Source organism: Notolepis coatsorum (genome assembly GCF_963971535.1).
Source record: "Notolepis coatsorum genome assembly, chromosome: 1".
Classification (NCBI taxonomy): Eukaryota; Metazoa; Chordata; class Actinopteri; order Aulopiformes; family Paralepididae; genus Notolepis; species Notolepis coatsorum.
The window spans coordinates 125,051,365-125,079,348 of NC_140165.1; the positions used below are offsets into that span (position 1 = coordinate 125,051,365).

The 27,984-nt window shown below is 43.9% G+C and overlaps 1 protein-coding gene across 1 annotated transcript; it reads left to right on the forward strand.

The window, feature by feature from the left end:
• Positions 1-27,853, forward strand: ilf2 (interleukin enhancer binding factor 2). The gene is made up of 15 exons (XM_084325787.1): positions 1-98; positions 1,465-1,524; positions 3,451-3,493; positions 3,716-3,820; positions 5,453-5,530; positions 6,436-6,538; positions 6,678-6,743; positions 9,516-9,632; positions 10,912-10,990; positions 14,931-15,018; positions 15,373-15,434; positions 20,369-20,483; positions 22,864-22,954; positions 24,672-24,856; positions 27,587-27,853. The coding sequence occupies exons 1-14, from the start codon at positions 94-96 to the stop codon at positions 24,821-24,823; spliced, it is 1,164 nt and encodes a 387-aa protein (XP_084181913.1). The 5' UTR covers positions 1-93; the 3' UTR covers positions 24,824-24,856; positions 27,587-27,853.
• Positions 27,854-27,984: the final 131 nt, after the last annotated feature.

Sequence of the window (27,984 nt, forward strand, 5' to 3'; positions counted from 1 at the left end):
GAAGAAGCACATCCGGCCTCGTCCCTCAGCACTGAACCTGCGCCTCGTCGTTTCTCTGCAGCTCAGCGGCTCCGCATCAACACGTCGTACGCAATGAGGTGCTTCTGTCTTTACATGTTGTGTTATTATGTAGAGGACGTTACAGTGAGTGAATGTTGTGTACAATAATACCGAACCTGTCGTCGTGCTGGACATGTAACGCTAGGGTTCGGGTTAGCCTCCGAGCTAACGAGCTGCGGCGTGGCTTCGACGGCAGGACTCCATTTTGGATCCTGACCGTATAATAATAATAATAATAATAATGTTCTCCAGAGAGTTAGAGAAGATAGAGACCAGTCTCCTCTTTGTGGTCAGTAGAGAGCTGCCTAGGCAACTAACACTGGTCATGTCCGCTTCCATTCATTAATTTGTGCTAAGCTAGGCTAACCGGTCATGTCCGATTCCATTCATTGTGCTAAGCTAGGCTAACCGGTCATGTCCGCTTCCATTCATTGTGCTAAGCTAGGCTAACCGGTCATGTCCGCTTCCATTCATTGTGCTAAGCTAGGCTAACCGGTCATGTCCGCTTCCATTCATTGTGCTAAGCTAGGCTAGCTCGCAGCCAGATCTAATGAACACAGAGAGGAGACTGGTCTCTATCTTCTAGTCTCTCTCTGGACACGGTGAGACCCATCATGTCGGCGTGTGGCTTTAAAGGGGAACTATTTTACTATTTCTTTCACTATTTGGGCACTTTTACACAATTCCTGTGAGTATGGAACACCTCTGTAATATATATATTTTTTTTATTCATTGTTTTGTATTTCTAATCAAGTCCTCAAAAACAGCATTTTTCTACCTCAAGATCTCGAGCTGTTTTGAGCCTGGGCTCCTAAACCACTGCGCGTTCTGGTTCACCTGAACATTAACATGCAGCTGAGTCTCTCTGACATCACATATAGGGCACATTTTCAAATGACTCAGTTCAGTGAGGGTGAATATTGTGAGAGGAGAATTGGAAGAATGCGCCAATATGAGAATTTTGAGACATAGATCATATTAATATAAGTTCACATAGCTAGGAAACAATGCTAAACACTCAAAAAGGCCATTTATAAGATGGTTCCCCTTTAACACGAGTTAGCTGCACAGTCTCCTCTCTGTGTTCAATAGAAAGCTAGCCTAGCTTAGCACAAATAAATGGAAGCGGATACGGACCGACTAGCCTAGCGGTTCCCAGAGTTAAAGCTAGGCTAGTGGTCCCTAATCCGCGTCCATTAATTTGTGCTGTGCTAGCTTTCCACTGAATGCTCTGAGAGGAGAGACCGGTATCTCTCTTCACGTCTGACTCCGGAGAAGACTGTCGGCACATCTCCCATCACGTTGCAGACAGTGTTCCTTTAATGTGGCTCATCCTGACTTTTTGTAACATTGTGTGGGAAGCTTTGAGAAGTCCCACATCAACATGACTGTTCTGTGTTCCAGAGGAGAGCGGGGCAGGGGCCGTGGGGGCCGGTTCGGCTCCAGAGGAGGACTGGTGCAAGGGTGAGTTGTTCTGCCTGTTCTTTGTGTTATTATTACCTTCACCGCTGGGTTTCTGCTACCAAACCTTCTCCGTTGGTCGATATTGGTCTAGTTTTTGCATGCTGAGAACAACATCTCCGTATTTCCTGGTGATGATGATTGAAGGGCTTGCCATACATTACCAGATAATAAAGCCTATTCCATGCAGAAACGTAGCCATATATTACCAGATTATAAAGCCTATTCCAGCAGAAACGTAGCCATACATTACCAGATAATGAAGCCTATTCCATGCAGAAACGTAGCCATATATTACCAGATAATGAAGCCTATTCCAGCAGAAACGTAGCCATACATTACCAGATAATAAAGCCTATTCCATGCAGAAACATAGCCATATATTACCAGATAATAAAGCCTATTCCATGCAGAAACATAGCCATATATTACCAGATAATAAAGCCCCTATTCCAGCAGAAACTGTCCCCAGGGAATAGCTACCTTTTGAGGAGCATTTAATTTGGCATGTTCTAAATGTTCTAAATAAATATCAATGTTGAAATTGAGATGTTTGGACTACTGAAATAACATTTTCAAGTACCGGTATCAATTCCCAGGTACCAGTACTGGTATCGGTTCAGATGTGAACGGTACCCAACTAGTAGGGGTGTAACGGTACACAAGATCCACGGTTCGGTACGTACCTCGGTTTTGAAGTCACAGTTCGGTATTATTTTCGGTACGGGGGGGGGGGGGGTACAAAAAAAATTGCTTCATTTATCTATTTATTAAACAATATAAAACAATTGGCCATAATTGACTGAGCAAACTAATGCTTACTGCTGTAACCTACTAATAACACTTAAGTAAATCTGAAGATTATTATATAGCAGATGCCTTGGAGGATAAGTCGTGGACAACTGTAGCGTGTGCTTGTTTATACATTACCCCTTTCAGTCATGAAAGTCTAGTTTATACAGAGCTGGTGGTATGACTTGCTGGCTGAAATACGGACGAGGGAACTAGGTAGCGGGGCTATATTACTTTTAACATGTGCTTAAACCCAGTGTTCTCGACAACGGAGTGTGGTCGCAGATCTGCTGCTATAAAAACACCTATGGCGTTTGTTATTGCTTTGGCCCGGTCTGCATTAATAGCGAGATGCTGCTTGAATGCAACAAGCAGCATCTTACACTAGGATCTGTTTCTTCCGTGTACCAGTGATATTCACATTCGGGCGATGCCGTTTCAAATGCGTGATAAAGTTCGCAATAAAGTTGAACAATGACATGGCTCTGGCTTGTCAGTTAGTATTGCACCCGCCATACTAAGGCTAATATGCTATGCTGAATTACAGCTCTCGTTCAGTGTAGCTGCGCGCTGCGTGGTATGAACAAACAACATCCGGTTAGTTGTGCACGTTATATTGGGGCCGGGGGGATTTAAGTTCCGCAAAAAAAGGTTCCATACCGTTGCAATCTTTCGGTGCACAGCGTGTACTGTACCGGAGGACCCCATTGAGGCGGTACAGTACGTATCCGCGTACCGTTACACCCCTACCAACTAGGGATGCACTGATCCCATATTGATATAGGATATCAGCCCTGATATGAATAAAATTGCTGGATCAGGTATAAAAATAAAATAAGAAATACCAATTCAGTACATTTATATCGTGTTAATTTGTTACATTTAGTTTCACTAAGTTAGGAAAGTAATGTTTTAAGTCGAGCCTGATGTTGCCTTGCACAAAATAATTATCCCAGTCTCTTCCACACAGTGAGGCATACAGTTTATTAATTGAACGATCGGTACTCGGTATTGGCCAATACCCAAAGACCAGGTATTGGTATCGGGACTGAAAAAGTAGGAGCTGTGCATACCCAACCCTAGTGGCTATACTGTCGGTACAAAAAGGTTGATTGTTCATTTTTGTTCCCATTTTAGGTATCGCCCGTTCGTCCCTCACATCCCGTTTGACTTCTATGTGGTGAGTTTACATTTGTGCCTTGTGCTAATCTGCCTTAGTGGGAGAACTGTTTCCATGTCTGAAGAGAGGGACTGACATGACAATACAGCTAAATGACAAAAGGACCTTTTCAGTTGTTATATCATGTCATGCGAGAATTAGCCTGGCTATCTCTTTTGGAGAATGGATACTAGTGCTGTAGATAAAGTGTGAAACGCTAAACGAGGCTGCTGCTTGTCGCAGTGTGAGATGGCGTTTCCCAGAGTGAAGCCAGCGGCTGACGAGACGGCTTTCAGTGAGTGTCTCCTGAAGAGGAACCAGGACCTCAGCCCCTCGCCCGCTGAACAGGTGAGCTACACATTTATTGCATCACTCATAAAAATATGAATATATGATCATAATGTCAAAAAAGGGTCGGTACCGACTCCGTGGGTAGGTGGGGAATTTATTTTATTACATTTTTTTATTTTATTCTTTCCCACGGCGACTATGGATAGGGAATTTCTTTATTTAATTAAAATGTTCACAACAACATGGATGCATGCCAGCATGTTTAATATCCATAATACTAAAGGTTTGACTAAGATTTCTATGAAGCTTTATTCAAAAAAGAAAAAATTACTTTTATTATTATTATTATTTTTTTTGATCCACTTTTTCTCCCATTTTTCTATATTTTCTCCCATCCCAATTTCGTATCATCCAATTCAACCCTCCCCTGTCACGAACGCTGTTTCTTGCCTCCCACAAGCCGGCTGCAATGTGGACTAAGTCATACATAGCACAAGTCCCCTCCGGTACTTGAGGTAACAGCAGTCGCATCTTTTCACCTGCGCAGCTCGATCTCTCAGTGGCGACGAGTAACGCGTGGGAGGCTCACGCTACCCCCGACACTTCCTGATTCTACTGCGCAGGCGCACCAACCGACCTGTAGGAGTCGCTGTCCACAACGCCCAATCCCCACCCATCAGTTTCCCACCCCCTAATACGGCCAATGTGTATTAGTACGGACGACCAGCTAAACTGAAAGCAAATGTGGAGCGCTGGGCTCGAACAGGCGAGCCCAGCGTCTCCAGATTTCGTGGCCATTATTATAATTTTTTTTATATATACCTTTTTTTTCCAAAACTCATAAAATATATTGGGTCGCACCTAAATCGGCAGGGTCGGTCGGCAACCGGAAACAAACTATTTTTTTAGGCCTAACTAATGCCCGCTGAGCAGGTGACCCAGGTCTTACTAACGGCTTAGGGAACGCCTGCTCCGTTAGCTTAGCTTCATCACTGGAAGTGGGGCAGACCTGTACCCTGAAGTTCCCTACAGTCACGAAATACACTCCAAATACAACTCCAAAACGTTCCTGTAAACATGTTGTGACCTGTGTATTTACCACCTGGAGAAATAAAAAATAATCGAATTCGACATTTACGTTTTATAAGCAAATATGCTCGGAACTATTTTTTGCCGAACCACTCCTCTCTGGGCGCAGTGATTTCAGTGCTACTTTCTAACGTGACGCCGTGTTTGTTTACATTCTCATTTCATTCAAAGGATCCGAACCGATTGAAGTTTATGGATACCATGACTTAAAATCCTCTTACCTTGACGATTAAAAGCCTCCCCAATTTAGAAAACCGTATTCCCATGGCTGGTGTTGATATGCTGCACACTAACAGAGCTAACCAGCAACCGGACACTAAAGCAGATAACTAGGCTAACTTCCGGTCGGGGGGTTCCAAAATAAAAGAGCTATAGTGCTATAGACGTCGCTCTTTTATTTTGGAACCCCCGTCCGGAAGTCAAAATGTACCCTCGTTATTTGCTTGAGTGTCCGGTTGTTGGTTAGCTCCGTTAGCGTGCAGCATATCAACGCCAGCCATGGGAATACTGTTTTCTAAATGAAAAACATTTGTTTATTACTCCTCCCTCTGTGCTATCTGGCCCCTCTCTCTGTGCTCTCTGGCCCATCCCTCTCTTTAGTCCTCCATCCTGTCCCTGGTCACAAAGATCAACAACGTTATCGACAACCTTATTGTTGCTCCGGGCAACTTTGAAGTGGTGAGTAGGGCTGAAAGGACATGTTGTTGTCATTGTGTTATCATTTACAAGATCCTTTTTTCCATGTCTAAATGTAGACTCTCTGCTGGTAGCCTCTCTGCTGGTAGACTCTCTGCTGGTAGCCTCTCTGCTCGTAGCCTCTCTGCTGGTAGCCTCTCTGCTGGTAGCCTCTCTGCTGGTAGCCTCTCTGCTGGTAGCCTCTCTGCTGGTAGCCTCTCTGCTGGTAGCCTCTCTGCTGGTAGCCTCTCTGCTGGTAGCCTCTCTGCTGGTAGCCTCTCTGCTGGTAGCCTCTCTGCTGGTAGACTCTCTGCTGGTAGACTCTGCTGGTAGACTCTGCTGGTAGACTGCTGGTAGACTCTGCTGGTAGACTCTGCTGGTACACTCTGCTGGTAGACTCTCTGCTGGTAGACTCTCTGCTGGTAGACTCTCTGCTGGTAGACTCTCTGCTGGTAGACTCTCTGCTGGTAGACTCTCTGCTGGTAGACTCTCTGCTGGTAGACTCTCTGCTGGTAGACTCTCTGCTGGTAGACTCTCTGCTGGTAGACTCTCTGCTGGTAGACTCTCTGCTGGTAGACTCTCTGCTGGTAGACTCTCTGCTGGTAGACTCTCTGCTGGTAGACTCTCTGCTGGTAGACTCTCTGCTGCTGGTAGACTCTCTGCTGCTGGTAGACTCTCTGCTGCTGGTAGACTCTCTGCTGGTAGACTCTCTGCTGGTAGACTCTCTGCTGGTAGACTCTCTGCTGGTAGACTCTCTGCTGGTAGACTCTCTGCTGGTATAGGTGGAGCATCGGCCACATTCCCAATATAAACTTTACTTGAGCCTCTCAGTAATTCATAATTCACTTCCATGCTGATGTTACTATCATGATGACGTTTTCTGTGCTGTTCCTAATCTCTCCTCCCAGCAAATCGAAGAAGTGCGTCAGGTGGGTTCATACAAGAAGGGCACCATGACGACGGGACACAACGTCGCTGACCTGGTTGTCATCCTCAAGATCCTGCCCACACGTGAGTTGGGATTCACAGATGGTGTCCGATGTCAAAGAGTTAACGGAGCTAAAGTAGCAGCAGAACAAAAGTAGCCACTTATTTAGAATAGTCTTTCTTCCCGTGTGAGTTAATGTTGCACGTATTTCATCTCTTTCAGTCGAGGCCGTCGCTGCTCTGGGCAACAAAGTAGTGGAGACCCTGCGCACCCAGGACGCTGCTGAAGGTGAGGGTAGGGCTGGACGGTAGGGTCTAAAATGTATATCACTGTATAATTTGAAGCGTAGACGGTAACGGTATATATCACGGTATATCTTAAAATGTCTATATAAATGCTTCTGAAGGGGTAAAACACTGGCAGCTATTACTGTACTATTGTATTACTAGGACATATTCAGGCATTAAAGCGTTTTTTTTAGGGATGCTCGATATTGGCTTTTTTACCGATACCGATATTCCGATATTGTCCAACTCCAATTTCCGATACCGATACCGATATAAACCGATACCGATATATGCAGGGTTTCCCCCCCAAAAAATGGAATAATTTCAGGTAACTAATAATTTCACTGGATGCATTCAAAAGGCTTTCTAAATGTAAGCATTATCTGTGCAAAATATGATAATTAAAAAAGTAAAAATGAACATTTTAAACCAACATGCATACTTTTGACAATAAATAAAATAAGAATTGGTTCTTACTTGCTTGCCTGGGTAAATAAAGGTTAAATAAATGTTAAAAAAAAAAAAAAAAAAAATTGTTATTGTTTTTTTTTTTTTTTTTTACCGATACCGATATTTTCCGATATCACATTTTACTGCCGATATCGGCCGATAATATCGGTCGGCCGATAATATCGGACATCCCTAGTTTTTTTAATATAAAGTTTGCCAATAGGGATGCATCAGTAGCCAGCAGGCCACGTGAGCGGATCGGCGCAGGCTCTCCGCTCGCTCACCTTGAATCGAGCGCTCCCCGCGCCACATTGCTCGGCAGATTTTTTTTTGGAGCATGGTGTAAATTAGCTCAAACTACAACAGTCTACACCCCCTGGGCCCCTTAACAATTGTTTGTATTGAGCCGCATTGTAATTGTACCCATTCTGCAATGTTAAATAACGTTGTTTATCCATTCACTAGCTCTATTAAGCAATGATAGCTAGCCTAGCCACAATGCTATGGTCGCTGCCATTAACGTTAGCATGTAAGCTAACTACAACAACAATGGTGTCAAAACTTTTTCTAACAGGATGTGAGTGACAAAGCCTGAACAGGATATCACAGGTTCACCCTTCTCATTGGTTGAAAATGGCCTTCATGTTTGTACATCGCCATCTGTTGCTTTGGCATTGTACTACATGTATATTACATCAGTGTTAAACCACTGTGTGAGCGGATTGGAGCGGAGGAGAACTCTCGCTCCGGACGTCGCGCCGACCCATTTTAAAACCCACTCCTCGCTCACGTCAAAACCGCCCGCTCCGCTCCCCGCGCCGCTCACGTGCACTGGTAGCCAGGCAGTGGTAGTAGTCGTAATAGTAATCCAGTCTATTTTTTTTTATTTTCTAAAAAATATACTAGTTCAACACAGGTAACTACTTTTGCTTCATTTCTTTGATGGCTCAAATGTATGCTCTAGTGTCTAGTCGATTTTGTGTTTTGAGCACAAAGTTCATCATAGATCTAGCCTCTTAATTTTGCTCTCAAAGTGCAAAGTGCCCCCAGACCCCCCTAGAGGGGCCGAGGTTCACCCACCACCACAGTCTCACTAAATCCTGTGGGGAAACACTGAGGGTTCACATTTTTTTTTATGGCTGTGGGTGCTAGCTCGCCATCAATCAGAAGCTAGCCACAAGACTTGCATTCACGCTCTCCAGCACACAGCCTCCCTGCCTGGCACAACAACCACGCTCTCCAGCACACAGCCTCCCTGCCTGGCACAACAACCACGCTCTCCAGCACACAGCCTCCCTGCCTGGCACAACAACCACGCTCTCCAGCACACAGCCTCCCTGCCTGGCACAACAACCACGCTCTCCAGCACACAGCCTCCCTGCCTGGCACAACAACCACAACAGTAGGGTCTATAGTCACAGTCAGGACAGTAGGCTCTACAAGTAGGCTCCCTTAAAACTCTAACGCTACTAAAAAAAATACAGTGCAGGTTAAAATAAGAATATGACTTGGCCTGAAAAAAAGTCAGGAGAATTTGTTTTTTGCTTTAATCCCTGCATATTTCACATAGTACAGAGGTATTTTAAGAAAATGTATTGTGCAAAACTGCAATAGAAAAATGCAAAACCTTTTCTCAAGTGTCTGCAGGCAGGTAACGCATAGCTTGGATCGTGTTTTGACCATGTCTTTAAAGCCCCTTTGATCGACAACAGTCACAGCGTTTGCTATGTCGGTCCACCGCTGGCTTTTTTTTGTCATTGTTGAAACATAAATAATAATAAATAAATAAAAGTATTCTGTTACAGCTGTTGAGCTATATACTATAGCTAATGTCCATCAAAGATCCTTTGGCCCTCTTTCGAAGTGGATTATGCTTAGAGTTTATCTTTAGAGCAGGGCGATGGACCACCAGCCCTGATTACAAACTCTAAGCATAACCCACTTCGACAGAGGGCCAAAGCATAACAACTGCGAAGCAGAGAATATATATGTACAAGGCGGACATTTCTATCCCAGAGCCCTTCGGAGTTAAACCAATCAGAGGGTCTTCGCTGTATGCGGGATAGCCAATCGGAGAGCGTCTTCGCAAACTGCGGCTATGAAAAAAAAATCACGCCTCCCTCCACGCTGTTGCTCTACCAGTCACAAGGTATAGTCTAAATCCATACCGTTTATACCGTCCACCCCTCGGTGAGAGCCTGAATGTAACTGACCCTGGTAACCTGCCACAGTGTTGGCTATAGACTGGTCTTCAAGGTGCTTACAGTAGACTATATGGATCATGTACAGTAGACTGGATCATGTACAGTCCTCTCCTCCACAGTGCTCTCCATGTTGACCAATGAGACGGGCTTTGAGGTCAGCTCAGCTGATTCCACAGTGAAGATCCTCATCACCACCGTGCCCCCCAACCTGAGGAAGCTGGACCCTGAGCTACACTGTGGGTACACACACACACACACACACACACATCACCACCGTGCCCCCCAACCTGAGGAAGCTGGACCCTGAGCTACACTGTGGGTACACACACACACACACACATCACCACCGTGCCCCCCAACCTGAGGAAGCTGGACCCTGAGCTACACTGTGGGTACACACACACACACACACACACACATCACCACCGTGCCCCCCAACCTGAGGAAGCTGGACCCTGAGCTACACTGTGGGTACACACACACACACACACACACACACATCACCACCGTGCCCCCCAACCTGAGGAAGCTGGACCCTGAGCTACACTGTGGGTACACACACACACACACACACATCACCACCGTGCCCCCCAACCTGAGGAAGCTGGACCCTGAGCTACACTGTGGGCACACACACACACACACACACACACACACACACACACACACACATCACCACCGTGCCCCCCAACCTGAGGAAGCTGGACCCTGAGCTACACTGTGGGTACACACACACACACACACACATCACCACCGTGCCCCCCAACCTGAGGAAGCTGGACCCTGAGCTACACTGTGGGTACACACACACACACACACATCACCACCGTGCCCCCCAACCTGAGGAAGCTGGACCCTGAGCTACACTGTGGGCACACACACACACACATCACCACCGTGCCCCCCAACCTGAGGAAGCTGGACCCTGAGCTACACTGTGGGTACACACACACACACACACACACACACACATCACCACCGTGCCCCCCAACCTGAGGAAGCTGGACCCTGAGCTACACTGTGGGTACACACACACACACACACACACACACGCACACACACACATCACCACCGTGCCCCCCAACCTGAGGAAGCTGGACCCTGAGTTACACTGTACGTACACACACACAACCCTGAGCTGCACTGTACTACACACACACACCAAGCCATCCGTCACGCATAGGGGTGTAACGATGCATTGATTAATCGAAATGCATCGATTCTAATGTGTTCGATTTGATGCATCGATTTGAATATGTTAGAAGTGATTATAATCGGGGGGGAATTTTTTTTTTTTTTGTGTATTGATTTTATTGACCTATAGTCCATTCGTGCATCAGTTCCCCCAGCCACATTTGTGTATTCAATTAACTGATAGAAAATGTATCTAACCGAATTGTGGTCAAATTAAGAGATTTCATGATGCATTGAATCGTTGCCTGAAGAATCGTAGTCGAATGGTTCCACCCCTAGTCACGCACGCTGGTTCCTAACCCTCTCACCCTCTTCTCTCAGTGGACATCAAGGTGCTGCAGAGTGCGCTGGCAGCCATCCGTCACGCTCGCTGGTTCGAGGAGAACGCCTCCCAGTCCACGTGAGAAACTACACTATATATACACATATACACTATATATACACTATATATTAGGGGTGGGACGATACATCGATCATTATCAATGATCCAATAGGATCGATGCAACGTAAAAAGATCGGTTCATAGTGAGATACCCTTATTTTGAAAATCCCCTGGAGCTTATCCGCAACAACAGTAGCTCCGCGTGTGTAGACGTTACACAGCATAGGTGTACGTTTAATAATCTGTTTCATCAACCGAAAAGCTAAAATAGCCCTGCTGCTAAAACAAGGTATCTACATGAACACCTCACAAAAAAGAATGCCGACATCGCAAGAAAGGCCTGTCTACCAAAAGAAGATTCAATCAACGTGGACCTCAAACTGCAAGATCTTCATCAAATTAAACGGCACGCCAGACAACGCAAACGTTTTGGGTCATCAGAAATGTGGAAGAGCTTGACAAGTTCCAATGACACCATACAACCGTGACAATGGTAGGATCAACGTCCTTCTTGTCTCTGAAATGACTAAAATGTCTCTTGCGTGCTGCAGACTTGACTTTCTCAACGTCCTTTTCTCTGAAATGACTAAAATGTCTCTTGCGTGCAGACTTGACTTTCTCAACGTCCTTTTCTCTGAAATGACTAAAATGTCTCTTGCGTGGAATCTTGACTTTTTCATATGGGTGGAAAAGAGAAACATTATACAAACACTTGCGCACCGCGAAAGGGCGACTGGATGCGGGAGGGAGAGCATGAGTGCGCGACAGGGTAGTATATTCTTGTTACATATATAGAACGCCTGGTTCTTGTACTGTTACATTTTTAAATACCATAGGTCATAAGAATTCCCCTTATTGGTTTCTTTGGCTTGAGTGATGAGGATGGAGATCATGTCCATCGCTCCTGCAAGCAATATGACCCAGAGCATCTCGATTGTTTCAATACTGAAAACACCCTTTCACTATTGCACCTCAATATTCGAAGCCTCTGTAGACACCATACTGACCTTGTATCATTACTTTCTATTTCCGGCTGTAAATTTGATATAATTATTTGATGTAATTGGTTGCAGTGAAACTTGGCTAAATGACAGGTCATTCACTGATATTCTCAATCTTGATGGCTATAATTTCTTCCACAAAAACAGAATTGGGAAAATAGGTGGAGGAGTGTCTTTACGTGAATACCAGTCTTCAAGCAAATGTTTGTGACATTGTTGACTTTGATGACGGCTCTGATTCTCTCTTCATTGATATAAATGGAAAAAACTTCACCGTCTGAGTAATATATCGCCCCCCAGACACAAACTTGGATGTCTTTAGGAACAAGTTAGAGGAAACCCTTCATTCATTAAACATAAAAAACAACTTCACAACGTCCAGATTACCACCCTTCGACTTCCACCCGCTAACTCTGCCAATTGAGATAGTATGACGACTGGCCCAAGCCGGAGGCAATGCTGATGCCCGGATTCGAGACCGGAGTCTCTTGCATTGGTGACGAGCGCAATCTCCGCTGCGCCACCCAGCCGCCATACTTCATATTTTTCTTGTTATTTATTTTGTCCAGTAAGACTTGAAAATATATATTTTGTCATAGGTTGTTATTTTCTTGATATTTGTCAGATTACTTTAGGCATAATACAGCATATTGAGTAACTTTGGTTATAGAGATATTATTTTGTTATATAAAATAATATAAACAATAATTTCATATCCATACAGAGGCATAGGCCTACTTTAAATATATTAAAATGATCAGGCATCTTTGAGTAAACTTCGAGTATCATTAAGTATCTTGAGGTCGGGGGTCAAGGACTACAGCCCCCCTCAGCATCGATGGGGCACCGGTTGAGAGAGTGAACAGTTTCAAGTACCTCGGAGCCCACATATCCGAGGATTTGACATGGACCACACACATTGACAGTGTTGTGAAGAAGGCACGACAACGCCTCTACTTCCTCAGGCGCCTAAGGAAGTTCCAAGTCAGTCAGAAGATCCTCAGGAACTTCTACTCATGTACAATAGAGAGCATCCTGACTGGCAACATCACCTCCTGGTTTGGGAATAGCACTGCACAAGACCGTAGCAGACTACAAAGAGTGACACGTTCAGCCGAACGCACAATTGGAGGGGGGCTTCCCACCCTCCAGAACATTTACAACAAGCGGTGCAAGGGGAAGGCTAAGAGAATTATTAAGGACTCGCGCCACCCGAACAACTGCCTCTTTGAACTGCTGCCGTCAGGCAAGCGATACCGGAGTCTTAAGGCGAGCACAGAAAGACTCAGAAGAAGCTTCTATCCCCAGGCCATCAGGCTGCTAAACGAACAATAAACACTATGCAACAACCATCAAATGCACACAGCACACACACCCACACGCACACACTCACTTAAACAAACAACACACTGCAGCACCCACTCTCCACACTTTAGATCACACAAACACACTTTATATTTATTGATAAAGGATTTGCACTACAACTTGTACACCTACTGAAAATTGTACCTAAATTGCACCTCATCCTATTTCTGCCTTGCACTATATAGTATTGTATATTAGTACACTACACATACACAGTATTGTATATTATATGGTAACTCAGTTACGTCTATTCTGCATCGAACATTGTACATATGTCTATACTGAACACTGTGAGCTCATTTTCTTTACTTCTAATTTACATGCTATACTATGTTGTTTTATTTCATACTTATCTTGTCTTGCACAGTCTCTGGAGCGTAACAGTAAGAAGCATTTTGTATAAAAGTATTCTGTACTTCTGTATGACAACTATTAAAGAAACTTGAAACTTGAAGGCAGTGTCCTCCCTTAAAAAAAATCACAATATGGTAGTGTTGTCAAAAAGATCGAGAAAAATGGTTCCCACATCGATTCTGAATATTTAAAACTGTTTCAATACTCATTTCCTGAAATATCGATATTTAATTATTCATTTTTTTTTTTATTTTTTTTTTTTTTGTATAAGGAAGTTGCATTGTTCATTTCAATACCTGTACATTTCATTTCATACTGTTCATTTCAGTACAGTAGTCCACACACGTGCATTCAGTTACGTCGGAATATGACAAACGGTTCAGTTTGTCAGGTACATGCAACACAGTGTTTACATCTGTCTGCTTGAGAAAATACCATGTTCTGCAATAAAAATGATTGAAGTGAGATGAACAGTTATTTTTAAATGTGTGATCTAAAGATAAACAAAGGGTTTTAAAAGTGTTATATTTATCTTATCTTGTAGTACCGGAGAGAATTTTAAGATTTAACCTTTTTCCCCATGGTATAGAATATCGATACTTTTCAAGGTATCGTATCAAAGTTAGAAATTCCAGTATCGTGACAGCACTACAATATGGTCACCCTTGAAGTCGCATGATAATTTACTTAATAAAATAATGACTAGTCAGCCTCCTAAAAAGAGTAAAGTTAGTGACATGACTCACACCGCCAACCCAACCAAAGTAAGGACTTTGCTCTGTATCGTCAATCAATGGTCAAATAAATATTTTATTAAGGAATATAACATGTCTTTTTGTATTATTTCTGTGTATCAGCTAAATTTATATATTTTTATGTTGGACATTGAGGGAAATTAAGATTCTCAGATTTTTTACAAACCGCCGCTTATCAACTAACCGGTTAACCGGCAGGTGACATATGTTGCTCAGTAGCTGCTGATGTCTGCTCAGGAGGGTTCAGTGTTTGCTCAGACCGAAAAAAATTATTAGAGGGAACATTGACTATAATTGTTCGATTTTATAGTAAATATGTTCTTAAACATTCAAACTGTGATCATATATAAAAATCTTCTGGTTTGATTTGCGCGATTGTACCATGGTCCACTTGCTGTGTGTGTATATATATATATTTCATGATGTGAACATGTGCGTGAAGAAGGTTCTTTCTTAATGGCTTGCCTCTTTCCTGACCTTCAGTGTTAAAGTACTGATCCGGCTGCTTAAGGACCTGAGAGTGCGCTTCCCTGGGTTTGAACCCCTCACCCCCTGGATCCTGGACCTCCTGGTAATGACCGCAACACACACACTCACTAACCCTAACCCGACCACAACACACACACTCACTAACCCTAACCCGACCGCAACACACACACTCTCATTTGAGCCTTTTTTTATCCAGTGAATGAGTAACGTTTTTTTCAGCCACAACCAGCTTCACTTTCCCACAGTTCCTATGCATCAGTAACATGGATAAGCTGACTTGTGACTAGAAGTAGTAGTTATCAAGGGAGGGAGGGAGTGAGTTGTGATCACCAGCGTGTTGATATGTGATGACAGTTGTGATCATGGTGTCTCTCTCTCCCAGCGTGTTGATATGTGATGATGACAGAGTTGTGATCATGGTGTCTCTCTCTCTCAGGGCCACTCAGCTGTGATGAACAACCCTTCCAGGCAGCCGCTGTCTCTCAATGTGGCGTACAGGTGAGTGTCACCACGCTCTGCTGGGCTCTGCTGCCCTCTGCTGGGCTCTGCTGCCCTCTGCTGGGCTCTGCTGCCCTCTGCTGGGCTCTGCTTTCACACATTCAAGTCCTCGCCCACTGGACTGTAGGGCTGACCTTTGATTATTTTTTTGGAATTTGAAGTTTCGGACCGAGATTCGATTTTAATTCGAAGCTTTTTTTATATATATATATTTTCCCTTTTTAATATTTTTTATGTTGTGGGCTTTGTACACAGGGTGTCCGCGGATCCTTAAAGTCTTAAAAGGTCTTAAATTTGTTTATCAATAATTAAGGCCTTAGTTTGTCTTAAAATGTCTTAAATCCATTTTCAGAGGTCTTAAAAATGTCATAGAAAGGAAAGATAAAATGCCATGTCATGTTTTATTATGAAATCTGGGGGAAAACGGTTAACGGGAGATAAGGTTTGACTTTTCATTGACCGTGTTGTAGAATCACGCAGACCGGAATGGGGCGGAACCAACACAACTCCTTGTGTAATGTGTTGGCCGGGGAACCATTTCAGCAACTGAGTCTAGCTAACGTTAGCAAGGCGAAGCGATAACGCTAACGTTACGTTTAGTTTAGTTTAGCATTTGCACTCGTTAATATGGGAAAGTGCCAATTTAACGAGAACTGGCTCGACAATCCACTGTTTGCGCGATGGTTGGTCCCAGTCAAATACCATTACAAGCCCCGCTGCAAAAAAAAAAAAGAGCAGTCGCGTCGCACATGCTGAGCGCTCTGCAAAAACCGCCTGCAAACTATTTCGCATTTATTTTCGGCCCCGCCTGCCTCCACACCAGCTGCGCCATCTCAGGTAGGACTATAACATCTGCACCAACAGAAGTCCGGATAACATTCGGCTCCACGCCAAAGCTTGAAGCTGAGGTCTTAACTTGAAAATAATCTATTCACGGATGTAAACAAGGACACGTTTGTGTTTATGTTCGATGAGAGCTTCACCCACTATGTATTTCTTCCTCCCACCCACCCCTCCTAATGTACAGTATCCTCCCATGTATGTTAGGATCTATGGGTAACAGTACTGTATATTTGCATATCGTATATGTCACAAATGTAACTGTACAGTACTATATACCTGTATGTCCCTATGCCATAAATGTCATGTATGTTGAGTGTCATAAATGTCACTATGAATTGAAAATGGGGGACCCTGATGTAAACAAGACAAACGTCTTTCTCTGGTCTGCATCCCCTTAACAATTGTGTGTATTGAGCCGTACTGTATTGTACCCATTCTGCAATCTGTTAAACAAAGTATTCATTCATTCAACCAAAACCACAAAAACAAAACAACTGGATGAATGAATGAAAACTTTATTTAACAGATTGCAGAATGGGTACAATAATACAGTACAGCTCAATACACACAATTGTTAAGGGGATGCAGACCAGAGAAAGACGTGTCTTGTTTACATCAGGGTCCCCCATTTTCAATTATAGTGACATGACATTTATGACATACTCAACATACATGACATCATGACATTTATGGCATAGGGACATACATGACATACAGGTATACTATATAGTACTGTAGTGTTACAATTGTGACATATACGATATGCAAATATACAGTACTGTTACCCAGAGATCCTAACAGAAAATATATACATATGATGGGGAGGAGACTGTACATTAGGAGAGGGGGGGGGGGGGGGTTGGACATTTACAGTGCCCAGTTTCTAATTGCAGCCTCCCGTAGGTGCTCTTTAAGAGCGGTTTTGAATGTGGGCAGGGGTAAAGTGGGTTTTAGGAGTGAGGTTAAGCAGTAGTCTGACCAGTTTGTTTTGTGATGTTTGTAATCTTGTTTTTAGTGCCTTTGAGGTGCTTTGGTACCATGAGGTGCAAGCATAGTCGTAGTACCCTTGAATGAGTGCTCCTGCCAGAGTCTTCAGGGTATTCTTGTTTACCAGTGAGGAGATCCGGTACAAGAATCTTGTTTGTTGGTTGACTTTTTTGATACCCTGGGGAGGGTGGTAATAGTTATGTGTTCTGACAGTGGCTGTTGCACTTGCTGCTTGGCCCCTGGTATATTTTGTATAGCTATATTTGCTATTTATGTTTGGTCACCCCTTTGTTGAAATTCATCCAATCCAATTACTCCTTTAAGTTCAAGATTTTTAAGTTTCCAAGTTATGTTTTAATAAACATCTTTGGACCAATGTGTCCCTAAACTTAAACTAATTGGTGTTGTTGCATGATTTTTGTTATTGTGAAATTGGTATTAAATTTAATTCTGAGTGGCATTAAAAAGTCTTAAAAAGCATTAAATCTGACTGGGCTAAACCTGCAGATACCCTGTGTACAGCACTTTGTTCAACTTTGTCAGTGCTGTAAAGTTTAAACATTTTAAAATCTTAGACAAACGAAACACTTTGCTTTCATGAAATATTGTAAGCAGTCATTTGAGTCTTTTTTTTTTTTTTTTTTTTTTTATCTTTCCCCCCTCCATTTTCCTCCGATTTTCTCCCATCCCAATGTTAGTCGTTATGCCAATTCCCAATCCCTTCCTGGTCGCTGCGCACTTACCCCCCACAGTCGGTCTGGGAGAGTGGAGGCTACCACGTCCAGCCTCCGACACACGTCCAGCCAATCACCTGATTCTTTTCACCTGGCAGCGCGGATCCTCCCTGAGAGGGCGTAGCGTGTGGAAGGATCACACTATCCCACTCTGGTCCTATCCGCGCTTAGCAGGCGCCCCGACCAAACTGTAGGAGTCGCTGTTTACAACGACCCGGACCCACCCCGCCAGCTTCTCCCACCCTCTTAATACAGCCAATTGTATTAGGGTGAACGGCCAGCCAAGCTGGTGACAACCCCGGAGCTGTGAGCTGGATTCGAACAGGCGAATCCTAGCGTCTCCGGGGTTGGTGACGAACGCAATCTCCGCTACGCCACCTGACCGCCCTCATTTGAGGCTTTATAAAAGCAGCACAATGAACACATCTGTCAGTGCCGAGTCCGACCTCATCTTAAATAACAAACAGCAGATTATTATTATATATTTTTTATTATATATATTTTTTTACATCGAATTTTATTTTCATATTCGAATCCCATGCCCATCGAACAAAGCTTCGAAGTGTTTAAGACGGCCCTACTGGACTGACAGCCATGTTGAGTGTTTAAGACGGCCCTACTGGACTGACAGCCATGTTGAGTGTTTAAGACGGCCCTACTGGACTGACAGCCATGTTGAGTATTTAAGACGGCCCTACTGGACTGACAGCCATGTTGAGTGTTTAAGACGGCCCTACTGGACTGACAGCCATGTTGAGTGTTTAAGACGGCCCTACTGGACTGACAGCCATGTTGAGTGTTTAAGACGGCCCTACTGGACTGACAGCCACAGGCCTGTACACTGCGATGATATGATCGCAAATTGCCCCCTAATTTGGTCCGTGCGAGTTTAAAATAATATCTGGGGGCAAGCTTGCGAGTGGTAATTTCAACCCTTCATTCGCATTTCACTCCTAAATTAATCCATACAAATTGTAGTAAAACATTAGCCTACAACCAGGGCTGTACAGTGCAATATAATGTTGCGGTTGTAATTTCATTAGACAGACCAGCGCGGACCTTTAATAACATGCAATTTAATTGACACGAGCAATGAGCTAACGGTAGCTTCTAACCAAGGTTACCATTAGGATTATGCTAAGCTAACTAGCGATCTCTGCTAACCCTGGAAAACGGTCAAAGCGGACTCCACAAGACTAGTTCCATTTGTGAGGAAAGGGGGTGGGTTATATTATATATATATATACAACGCTTGACAACAGAAGTTTAAACATAACTTCATATTTATTGGTTATTCATTTCTGTATATCATTGAATTTCCATCTCCGTGTGTCTCCATCTCTTCCTGTTTACATTCGAGAGTGACGTCATCACCTACGGCAGCTTAGACTATCAAAACGCGAAGGGTCTCTCTCTCTCTCTCTCTCTCTCCCTCTCCCTCTCTCTCTCTCTCTCTCTCTCTCTCTCTCTCCCTCTCTCTCCCTCTCTCTCTCTCCCTCTCTCTCCCTCCCTCCCTCTCTCCCTCTCTCTCTCTCTCTCCCTCTCTCTCTCTCTCTACATTCAATAATTTAAAGTAGCCAAATGTTACACACAGTATAAATACTAACTGGATAGTTGATGATATAAACATTTAATTTCATTATCTGAAATATTCTAAAATCATTAAGTCTGTGTGATTATTATTTTCTCACAGTAGTGTGTGTGTTACTGTATATATATATGTGTGTGTGTGTTTGGCTAAAGTGGATAGAAAACACAGTACTGTGTAAAAGGCACCCAAGAGTTTTTATATAAATTGTCTTGGATGTAAATAATTATTTTTATTAGTGTGTCAGTAGACTACTCTTAGTACATTTTCATTAAATTATTTTTTAAAGCATCTTCATGGTTTAATAATGCAAACATATGTTGCAGGGACTTATTATAATCATCATATTGGCGTGACTGTATGCATCAAAGGGTTAAATCAAGCATTTTTAAGTGCTTTAGAGGAAATGTCAAAATATTGCGATATCATTTAGAGGCCATATCGCCCAGCCCTACTATAATGGTAAAATAGTTATTTAAAAATGTGCCCCTAAAAAATATTGTTTGCCCCTAAATTTCTCATTTAGGGGCAAGTGTGCCCCTAGTGAAAAAGCTTAGCGTACAGCCCTGAGCCATGTTGAGTGTTTAAGACGGCCCTACTGGACTGACAGCCATGTTGAGTGTTTAAGACGGCCCTACTGGACTGACAGCCATGTTGAGTGTTTAAGACGGCCCTACTGGACTGACAGCCATGTTGAGTGTTTAAGACGGCCCTACTGGACTGACAGCCATGTTGAGTGTTTAAGACGGCCCTACTGGACTGACGGCCATGTTGTTCCCCAGGCGCTGCCTCCAGATGCTGGCCGCGGGGCTGTTCCTGCCCGGCTCTGTGGGCATCACCGACCCCTGTGAGAGCGGCAACTTCCGCGTCCACACAGTCATGACTCTGGAGCAGCAGGTGGGTCTTACCCTAGACATGATTTCTATTACTTCTATCTCTGGCTAGAAGTAGTTATACGATAAGTTCTAATCTACTTGTTGCCAGATGTCTGTTTTTGGGTTCCAACTGAGAGGTAGGAGCTGGAAAACATGACTGTTCCATAGCCTGAAGTCTTATCCAGTACAGGTCTGAAGCTGATAACAATCCCACCGAAAATGAATGTTTTACAAAGGTTTTTGTAACTGAGAAAAATTCAGCATGATTATCCAAAATGGCCGTCCACTCCAATCCATTCAGAGGCTCTCGTCAAAACAATAATAATAATAATAATACATCTATTTTATATAGCGCTTTTCCCGCTTTACATGGGCAGGAGAGACAAACTGGCATGACAAAAATAAAATAACACAGTTTTGAGGGCTGATTTAAAAGATGTCAGGGTGTTTGCATCACGGATATGGCTGGGGAGGGCATTCCAGAGGGAGGGGGCAGCAGCAGCAAAGGCCCTGTCGCCCCAGGTCCGGAGCTTGGACTTCTTTGTCTTCTTGTCTCACCTGCCCCCACTCTCGGCGCTCGTCTGGGATGGCTTTCGGAGCAGACACTCCTTGGCTACAAAGGTGGTCAATAATCTTCACTGTCTGGGATCATTGTTCCGCTCAGGACGGGGGCAAACAGGACGTGGTCATTTGTCCGAATGGCTTGTCAAATGACTAGTCGGATATTTCGGCGCTCGTCGAATATTGTCATACGGGCCGTCACGGCCATTTTGCTGTCGGCTCCGGGCTGTGTTTCTCCCGTCATATCAATACATTGTATGAAAGTTGAATTTGCCGCCTTTCGATCGTCACCACACTCGACCTATTTGCGTGCTTCGGATCTCGAGTTACAAGACGAAACATCCACGAGTGTCATTCGACGAGCCGCTCGGACGAGTGACCACGTCCGGTTGTAAGCGGTCCTGAACTGACCGGTCACCGCTGATGGAGAAAATGATTGACTACCGCTGTAGCCAAGCAGCGTCTTCTCCGAATGCGACCCCAGACGGGCACTGATTGCAATGAGAAGGGGGCAGGAGAAGACCAACTAGATCATTTGTTTTGACTCGCGTGTCTGAATGAATGGAAGCAGACGGCCATTTTGGATAATCACGCTGAATTATTGCGGTACACTCATGACAAAAACCTAAAACACTCATTTTCCGTGGGATTTTTATAAACTTTGGACCTGTAGGACTTCAGGCTATGGAACCGTTATGTTTTCCAGCTCCTACCTCTCAGCTGGAACCCAAAAACAGCCATCTGGCAACAAAAGTAAGGAGCAAATATTTTATTTCAGTGTGTTCAAACCTCTGTTTCTCTTACATTAGCATTCAAAGGGATGTGCTATAAGTATAAAGTATCGCAAATTACTTTGGGTATGCTCGACTGCAGAGGAGCTCAGAGGACCAGACCAGAATGTTTGTAGCTGCAGCCTTATTTAGCATTTCGCACATTAATCTGTCACATATGAACGGATAGAAGATTGACGGATTACATCCCTGCAGCAACCCTACTTGGACAGACCACATTGTTTAGTATTGTGAAATTCTTCTCTGGTGAAAGTCTCAAGTTGCCTTGTACTGCATGGCGGTGATTTACCATGTTCATGAACACATTTCACATCCTTAGTTTATATACCGTATTTCCTCTAATATTGGACGGGTCTTGTATTTACCTCGGCTGCAAAGAGCACCAGGCCTTTATTAGAGAGAGGCTTATATAAGAGGCGGGCCTTAATTAAAAAAAATGACACATGGACATAATCCCTTAATTTTCAGACTTTTATTGCAAAACATGGGCACATATCCGTAGTACAACATATTATTTAAATGTTGAGTGCAACACAGTAATTGTGAAACTGTGGTGGATTAACGTAATTCACACTGAACTGTCTATAGGTTGCAGGGTCCGCACGGACAATTTAGCGTGTGGTACCTTGATGCGTGTTGATAACATGCAGTAGTTTTAGCTAACGCTATCATAGCCATCATGATCTGTAATGTCGACTGGACAACGCCAGCCCCGCCTGCCAACGCCAGTTGGCGTTAACTAACGTTTGCAAAACAAAGCCAACGTCATCCAGCCGACACCACAGATCTAGCTATGACAACGTTAGCTAAGGCCAACGAAGTGAGAGTAGGGAAACGTTAATGTAGTCTTGAGTGTAGCGGGAACGGTAGAGAGAGGGAGCACTTAATTTGCATTGGCGAGAGTTGATCTCATTCTATATCATGGCACGAAAAATAAAAACAAAATGCGACCTTGTATTGGAAGCCGGCCTGTATTTGTCATGTATCACCCCCCCCCCCCCCCCCGTCCATTATAAGGTTTTAAATAACGGTATTTAACGTTGTGTCCAGGACATGGTGTGCTTCACGGCCCAGACGCTGGTGCGGGTGCTGTCTCACGGAGGCTTCCGGAAGATCCTGGGCCTGGAGGGGGACGCCAGCTGTGAGTCCAGTCTGTCACACCATTAACCCCGACAGGCCCACAGCCTGTCTGTCACACCATTAACCCTGACCGGCCCACAGCCTGTCTGTCACACCATTAACCCTGACAGGCCCACAGCCTGTCTGTCACACCATTAACCCTGACAGGCCCACAGCCTGTCTGTCACACCATTAACCCTGACAGGCCCACAGCCTGTCTGTCACACCATTAACCCTGACCGGCCCACAGCCTGTCTGTCACACCATTAACCCCGACAGGCCCACAGCCTGTCTGTCACACCATTAACCCTGACAGGCCCACAGCCTGTCTGTCACACCATTAACCCTGACAGGCCCACAGCCTGTCTGTCACACCATTAACCCTGACAGGCCCACAGCCTGTCTGTCACACCATTAACCCTGACAGGCCCACAGCCTGTCTGTCACACCATTAACCCTGACAGGCCCACAGCCTGTCTGTCACACCATTAACCCTGACAGGCCCACAGCCTGTCTGTCACACCATTAACCCTGACAGGCCCACAGCCTGTCTGTCACACCATTAACCCTGACAGGCCCACAGCCTGTCTGTCACACCATTAACCCTGACAGGCCCACAGCCTGTCTGTCACACCATTAACCCTGACAGGCCCACAGCCTGTCTGTCACACCATTAACCCTGACAGGCCCACAGCCTGTCTGTCACACCATTAACCCTGACAGGCCCACAGCCTGTCTGTCACACCATTAACCCTTCCCCGACAGGCCCACAGCCTGTCTGTCACACCATTAACCCTTCCCCGACAGGCCCACAGCCTGTCTGTCACACCATTAACCCTTCCCCGACAGGCCCACAGCCTGTCTGTCACACCATTAACCCTTCCCTGACAGGCCCACAGACTGTCTGTCACACCATTAACCCTGACAGGCCCACAGCCTGTCTGTCACACCATTAACCCTTCCCTGACAGGTACACAGCCTGGGGGAACATTGCTCCGTCTAGCTATCGGTTGACGCATGAAAGGTGGAATAGGACAAAGGCTGACCACATTTATAATAATGAGCTACATGTTTTATTTCTTGATAAATAAAAAAGAAAGCATGCAACGTGACTAGAGTAGCTCACAGTACGTCAACTGACTGCCTTGGAGGGCGAGTGCTGCGCCGGTCTCCAGAACAGAACGGTTACACTGCATCATCAGGGATAAAGACATCTTTGGGACATGGAAACGGTGTTAGCTTTAGTTGACTTTTTATTAATGTTACTTATCCTGTCTTCCTTCAGGATAGACTACTATAATATACAACAGTCTTTTCTTAACATAAACGCATAAATACGGCAAAATAGTTGCAAATAGGTTGCTCTCAGGTTCTCTCTGAGCTGAATACATTAGGTTGCTAATGCTAAAAGAGACCAGGCTCATGCATGTGCTATAAGTATAAAGTATAGTATTTGTTTGCAAAAAAAAGTATGCAGTCCTCAAGTTCAAGTAAAAAAAAATTGCCACTTTTGGGGGCGCCAGTTAAGAGGTTAATGACTATTTGAAAATCAATGCTCATTCCTACATCATCATCACGAGTTATGCATCATGTCAAATTGATAATGGTTCATCATTTGCGTGCAATGCGCCTTTGGAGACCTATTTCAGAACCACAACCCGAGACGCGCCTACGAGTTGGGAGCGCGTGGAACGCATGTTTTCCTGAGCCTGTGTTTTGAAATCACCTTCCTCTTCTAGACCTGGCATCGGAGATGTCCACCTGGGACGGTGTGATCGTCACCCCCTCGGAGAAGGCCTACGAGAAGCCCCCCGAGAGGAAGGAGGAGGAGGACGAGCCCCTGGAGGAGGGGGGCGACGCGGAGGACGAGAGCATGGAGACCCAGGAGTGAAGAGGAAGGCCATGTTAGACCTGGTAGACTCTGGTAAGAAGAGCATTTATCATCAGGGTTAGGGTTAGCCTCTTGATTTAAGAAGAGCATTTACTATCAGGGTTAGCCTCTTGATTTAAGAAGAGCATTTATCATCAGGGTTAGTTAGCCTCTTGATTTAAGAAGAGCATTTATCATCAGGGTTAGTTAGCCTCTTGATTTAAGAAGAGCATTTATCGTTAGGGTTAGCCTCTTGATTTAAGAAGAGCATTTACTGTTAGGGTTAGCCTCTTGATTTAAGAAGAGCATTTATTATCAGGGTTAGCCTCTTGATTTAAGAAGAGCATTTATTGTTAGGGTTAGCCTCTTGATTTAAGAAGAGCATTTACTGTTAGGGTTGGCCTCTTGATTTAAGAAGAGCATTTATCATCAGGGTTAGTTAGCCTCTTGATTTAAGAAGAGCATTTATCATCAGGGTTAGTTAGCCTCTTGATTTAAGAAGAGCATTTATCATCAGGGTTAGTTAGCCTCTTGATTTAAGAAGAGCATTTATCATCAGGGTTAGTTAGCCTCTTGATTTAAGAAGAGCATTTATCATCAGGGTTAGTTAGCCTCTTGATTTAAGAAGAGCATTTATCATCAGGGTTAGGGTTAGCCTCTTGATTTAAGAAGAGCATTTATTATCAGGGTTAGCCTCTTGATTTAAGAAGAGCATTTATTATCAGGATTAGCCTCTTGATTTAAGAAGAGCATTTATTGTTAGTGTTAGCCTCTTGATTTAAGAAGAGCATTTACTGTTAGGGTTAGCCTCTTGATTTAAGAAGAGCATTTATTATCAGGGTTAGCCTCTTGATTTAAGAAGAGCATTTATTGTTAGGGTTAGCCTCTTGATTTAAGAAGAGCATTTATTGTTAGGGTTAGCCTCTTGATTTAAGAAGAGCATTTACTGTTAGGGTTGGCCTCTTGATTTAAGAAGAGCATTTATTATCAGGGTTAGCCTTGATTTAAGAAGAGCATTTATTGTTAGGGTTAGCCTCTTGATTTAAGAAGCGCATTTATTATCAGGGTTAGCCTCTTGATTTAAGAAGAGCATTTATTATCAGGGTTAGCCTCTTGATTTAAGAAGAGCATTTATTATCAGGGTTAGTTAGCCTCTTGATTTAAGAACATTTATTATCAGGGTTAGTTAGCCTCTTGATTTAAGAAAATGTATTATCAGGGTTAGTTAGCCTCTTGATTTAAGAAGAGCATTTACTATCGGGGTTAGGGTTAGCCTCTTGATTTAAGAAGAGCATTTATTATCAGGGTTAGCCTCTTGATTTAAGAAGAGCATTTATTGTTAGGGTTAGCCTCTTGATTTAAGAAGAGCATTTATTGTTAGGGTTAGCCTCTTGATTTAAGAAGAGCATTTATTATCAGGGTTAGCCTCTTGATTTAAGAAGAGCATTTATTGTTAGGGTTAGCCTCTTGATTTAAGAAGAGCATTTATTATCCGGGTTAGAGTTAGCCTCTTGTCAGAAGCTCATTTATTATCGGGTTGGAATCGGCAGGGTTTTTGATGATTAGCTTTGTGGTAAGTTGCGTTTCTTTGTATTTTTCCCACCCATTCCTCACTATTTGCATTGACTTCACTTGCTTTGGGATAACCAATGGTGGTACATGTCTGTTCTTGTGCTTTGGGATAACCAATGGTGGTACATGTCTGTTCTTGTGCTTTGGGATAACCAATGGTGGTAAATTACCAGTTTAATTGATCTAGTCTGTAGAGCTGCCGCGGTATTGATGTTTTCCTTACCGCACACATTTGCAAAATATTTCCTACCGCCGCGGTATTACCGCACACACACAAAAAAAAAGTTTGAATGCATTTTTTTTGTAGTCTACTCTTTATATAGCATATAGCCTGCCTCTAGTCTAAATGTCTATCTTTAGAGGATGACTTTGCAGCATGAATATTGTTTGGGATTCGGCATGCACGCATTCGTTATTAAAAGTGAAACACGGATTCGAAGTCTCCCCTCGGTGTCGCGCCCGCCGGTCTTCTTATTATTATAACGTTACTACTTATGATTACAAAGGCATTCGATTTGTGGCATTAACGTTAGTATAGTTACACGTTCGTATTTACCGGACCACATAGCAAGGCAAGCGTTACTCAATTAATATCTAAGTTCCTTTCCTTGCTCAGAGCGTGCCGAGTTGTACCCATTCTGCGGTCTGTTAATAAAGTTTTCAATCAGACAAGTGTATAGAACGAAGGGCTTTTATTATAACATTTCGTTGCAGTAAAATCATTATGCCTCGTTCCCTGAGGAGCGACGGCGTCGGTAATCCACTCCGGTCTCCGGTGGGAGCTAACGTACTATTAGCCGTGTTGTGAAGGCTGAGATTCAGAAAGTAAACGCACTGCAAGATGCTCCAAGCATGTGACGCGTATCTCTTCTGACCAATCAGTGGTCTGCAGTGTTTCATGTGACTTTTCTGGTACCCAATAGGGTCGCTTGGAATCTCGACAGAGAAGTAGGGTATATCTGCAGAGCCGCAAGCCCAACGAGAGCGTAATAATAATAATAATATAATAAAAAACAGCGGTGATGCCGGTATTCAGCCAAACGCTGCGGTGGGCATGATGTAACAGCGATACCGCGGTAATACCGATACCGCGGCAGCTCTACTAGTCGGGTCATTGAGCTCATGAAGTTCAGCATGGGACCCAGAAAGAGGAACTCTGTCCAATACTGAGACAATAACCTCCACTGACGTCACCTTATTCTTTCTTTCCAGATTGGCTGCGTTCTTGGTCTAATTTTTTAAGAATCCCTCCTAGTTTTCCCTCATCCATGTGGAGCGCCTGCATCGACACGGACCAAACTGCACCAACAGGACTAGTCTCTTAATAGACGGTCATTTGTCCCTCAATGTCCTTTTTAGAAGGAGAAACTGATTTGACACGGAGTGTGTCACCGTTAGTCTCTATTGTGTTTTCTTTGTGGTTTTTACTTTGTTATACAGCAGTGGTTTGATAAATTAAACATTCTTTTTTTATTTTAACTAGTCTCTTGTCCTTTTGTGCCATTATTGTTCAGAAAACATAAGAACACAAGCCTGTATCTGTTTCACAGTTTCTAAGAAGGTCCTCTGATATATCTGTAGTCCTCAAACTAATATTGAGTATTCACTGA

Bases quoted from the DNA above. Each gene is read 5' to 3' on its own strand.
- ilf2 (XM_084325787.1), top strand. The intron at 3,494-3,715 runs GTGAGTTTACAT...TGCTTGTCGCAG, and splicing joins TCCCGTTTGACTTCTATGTG to TGTGAGATGGCGTTTCCCAG. The intron at 9,633-10,911 runs GTGGGTACACAC...CTCTTCTCTCAG, and splicing joins GCTGGACCCTGAGCTACACT to TGGACATCAAGGTGCTGCAG.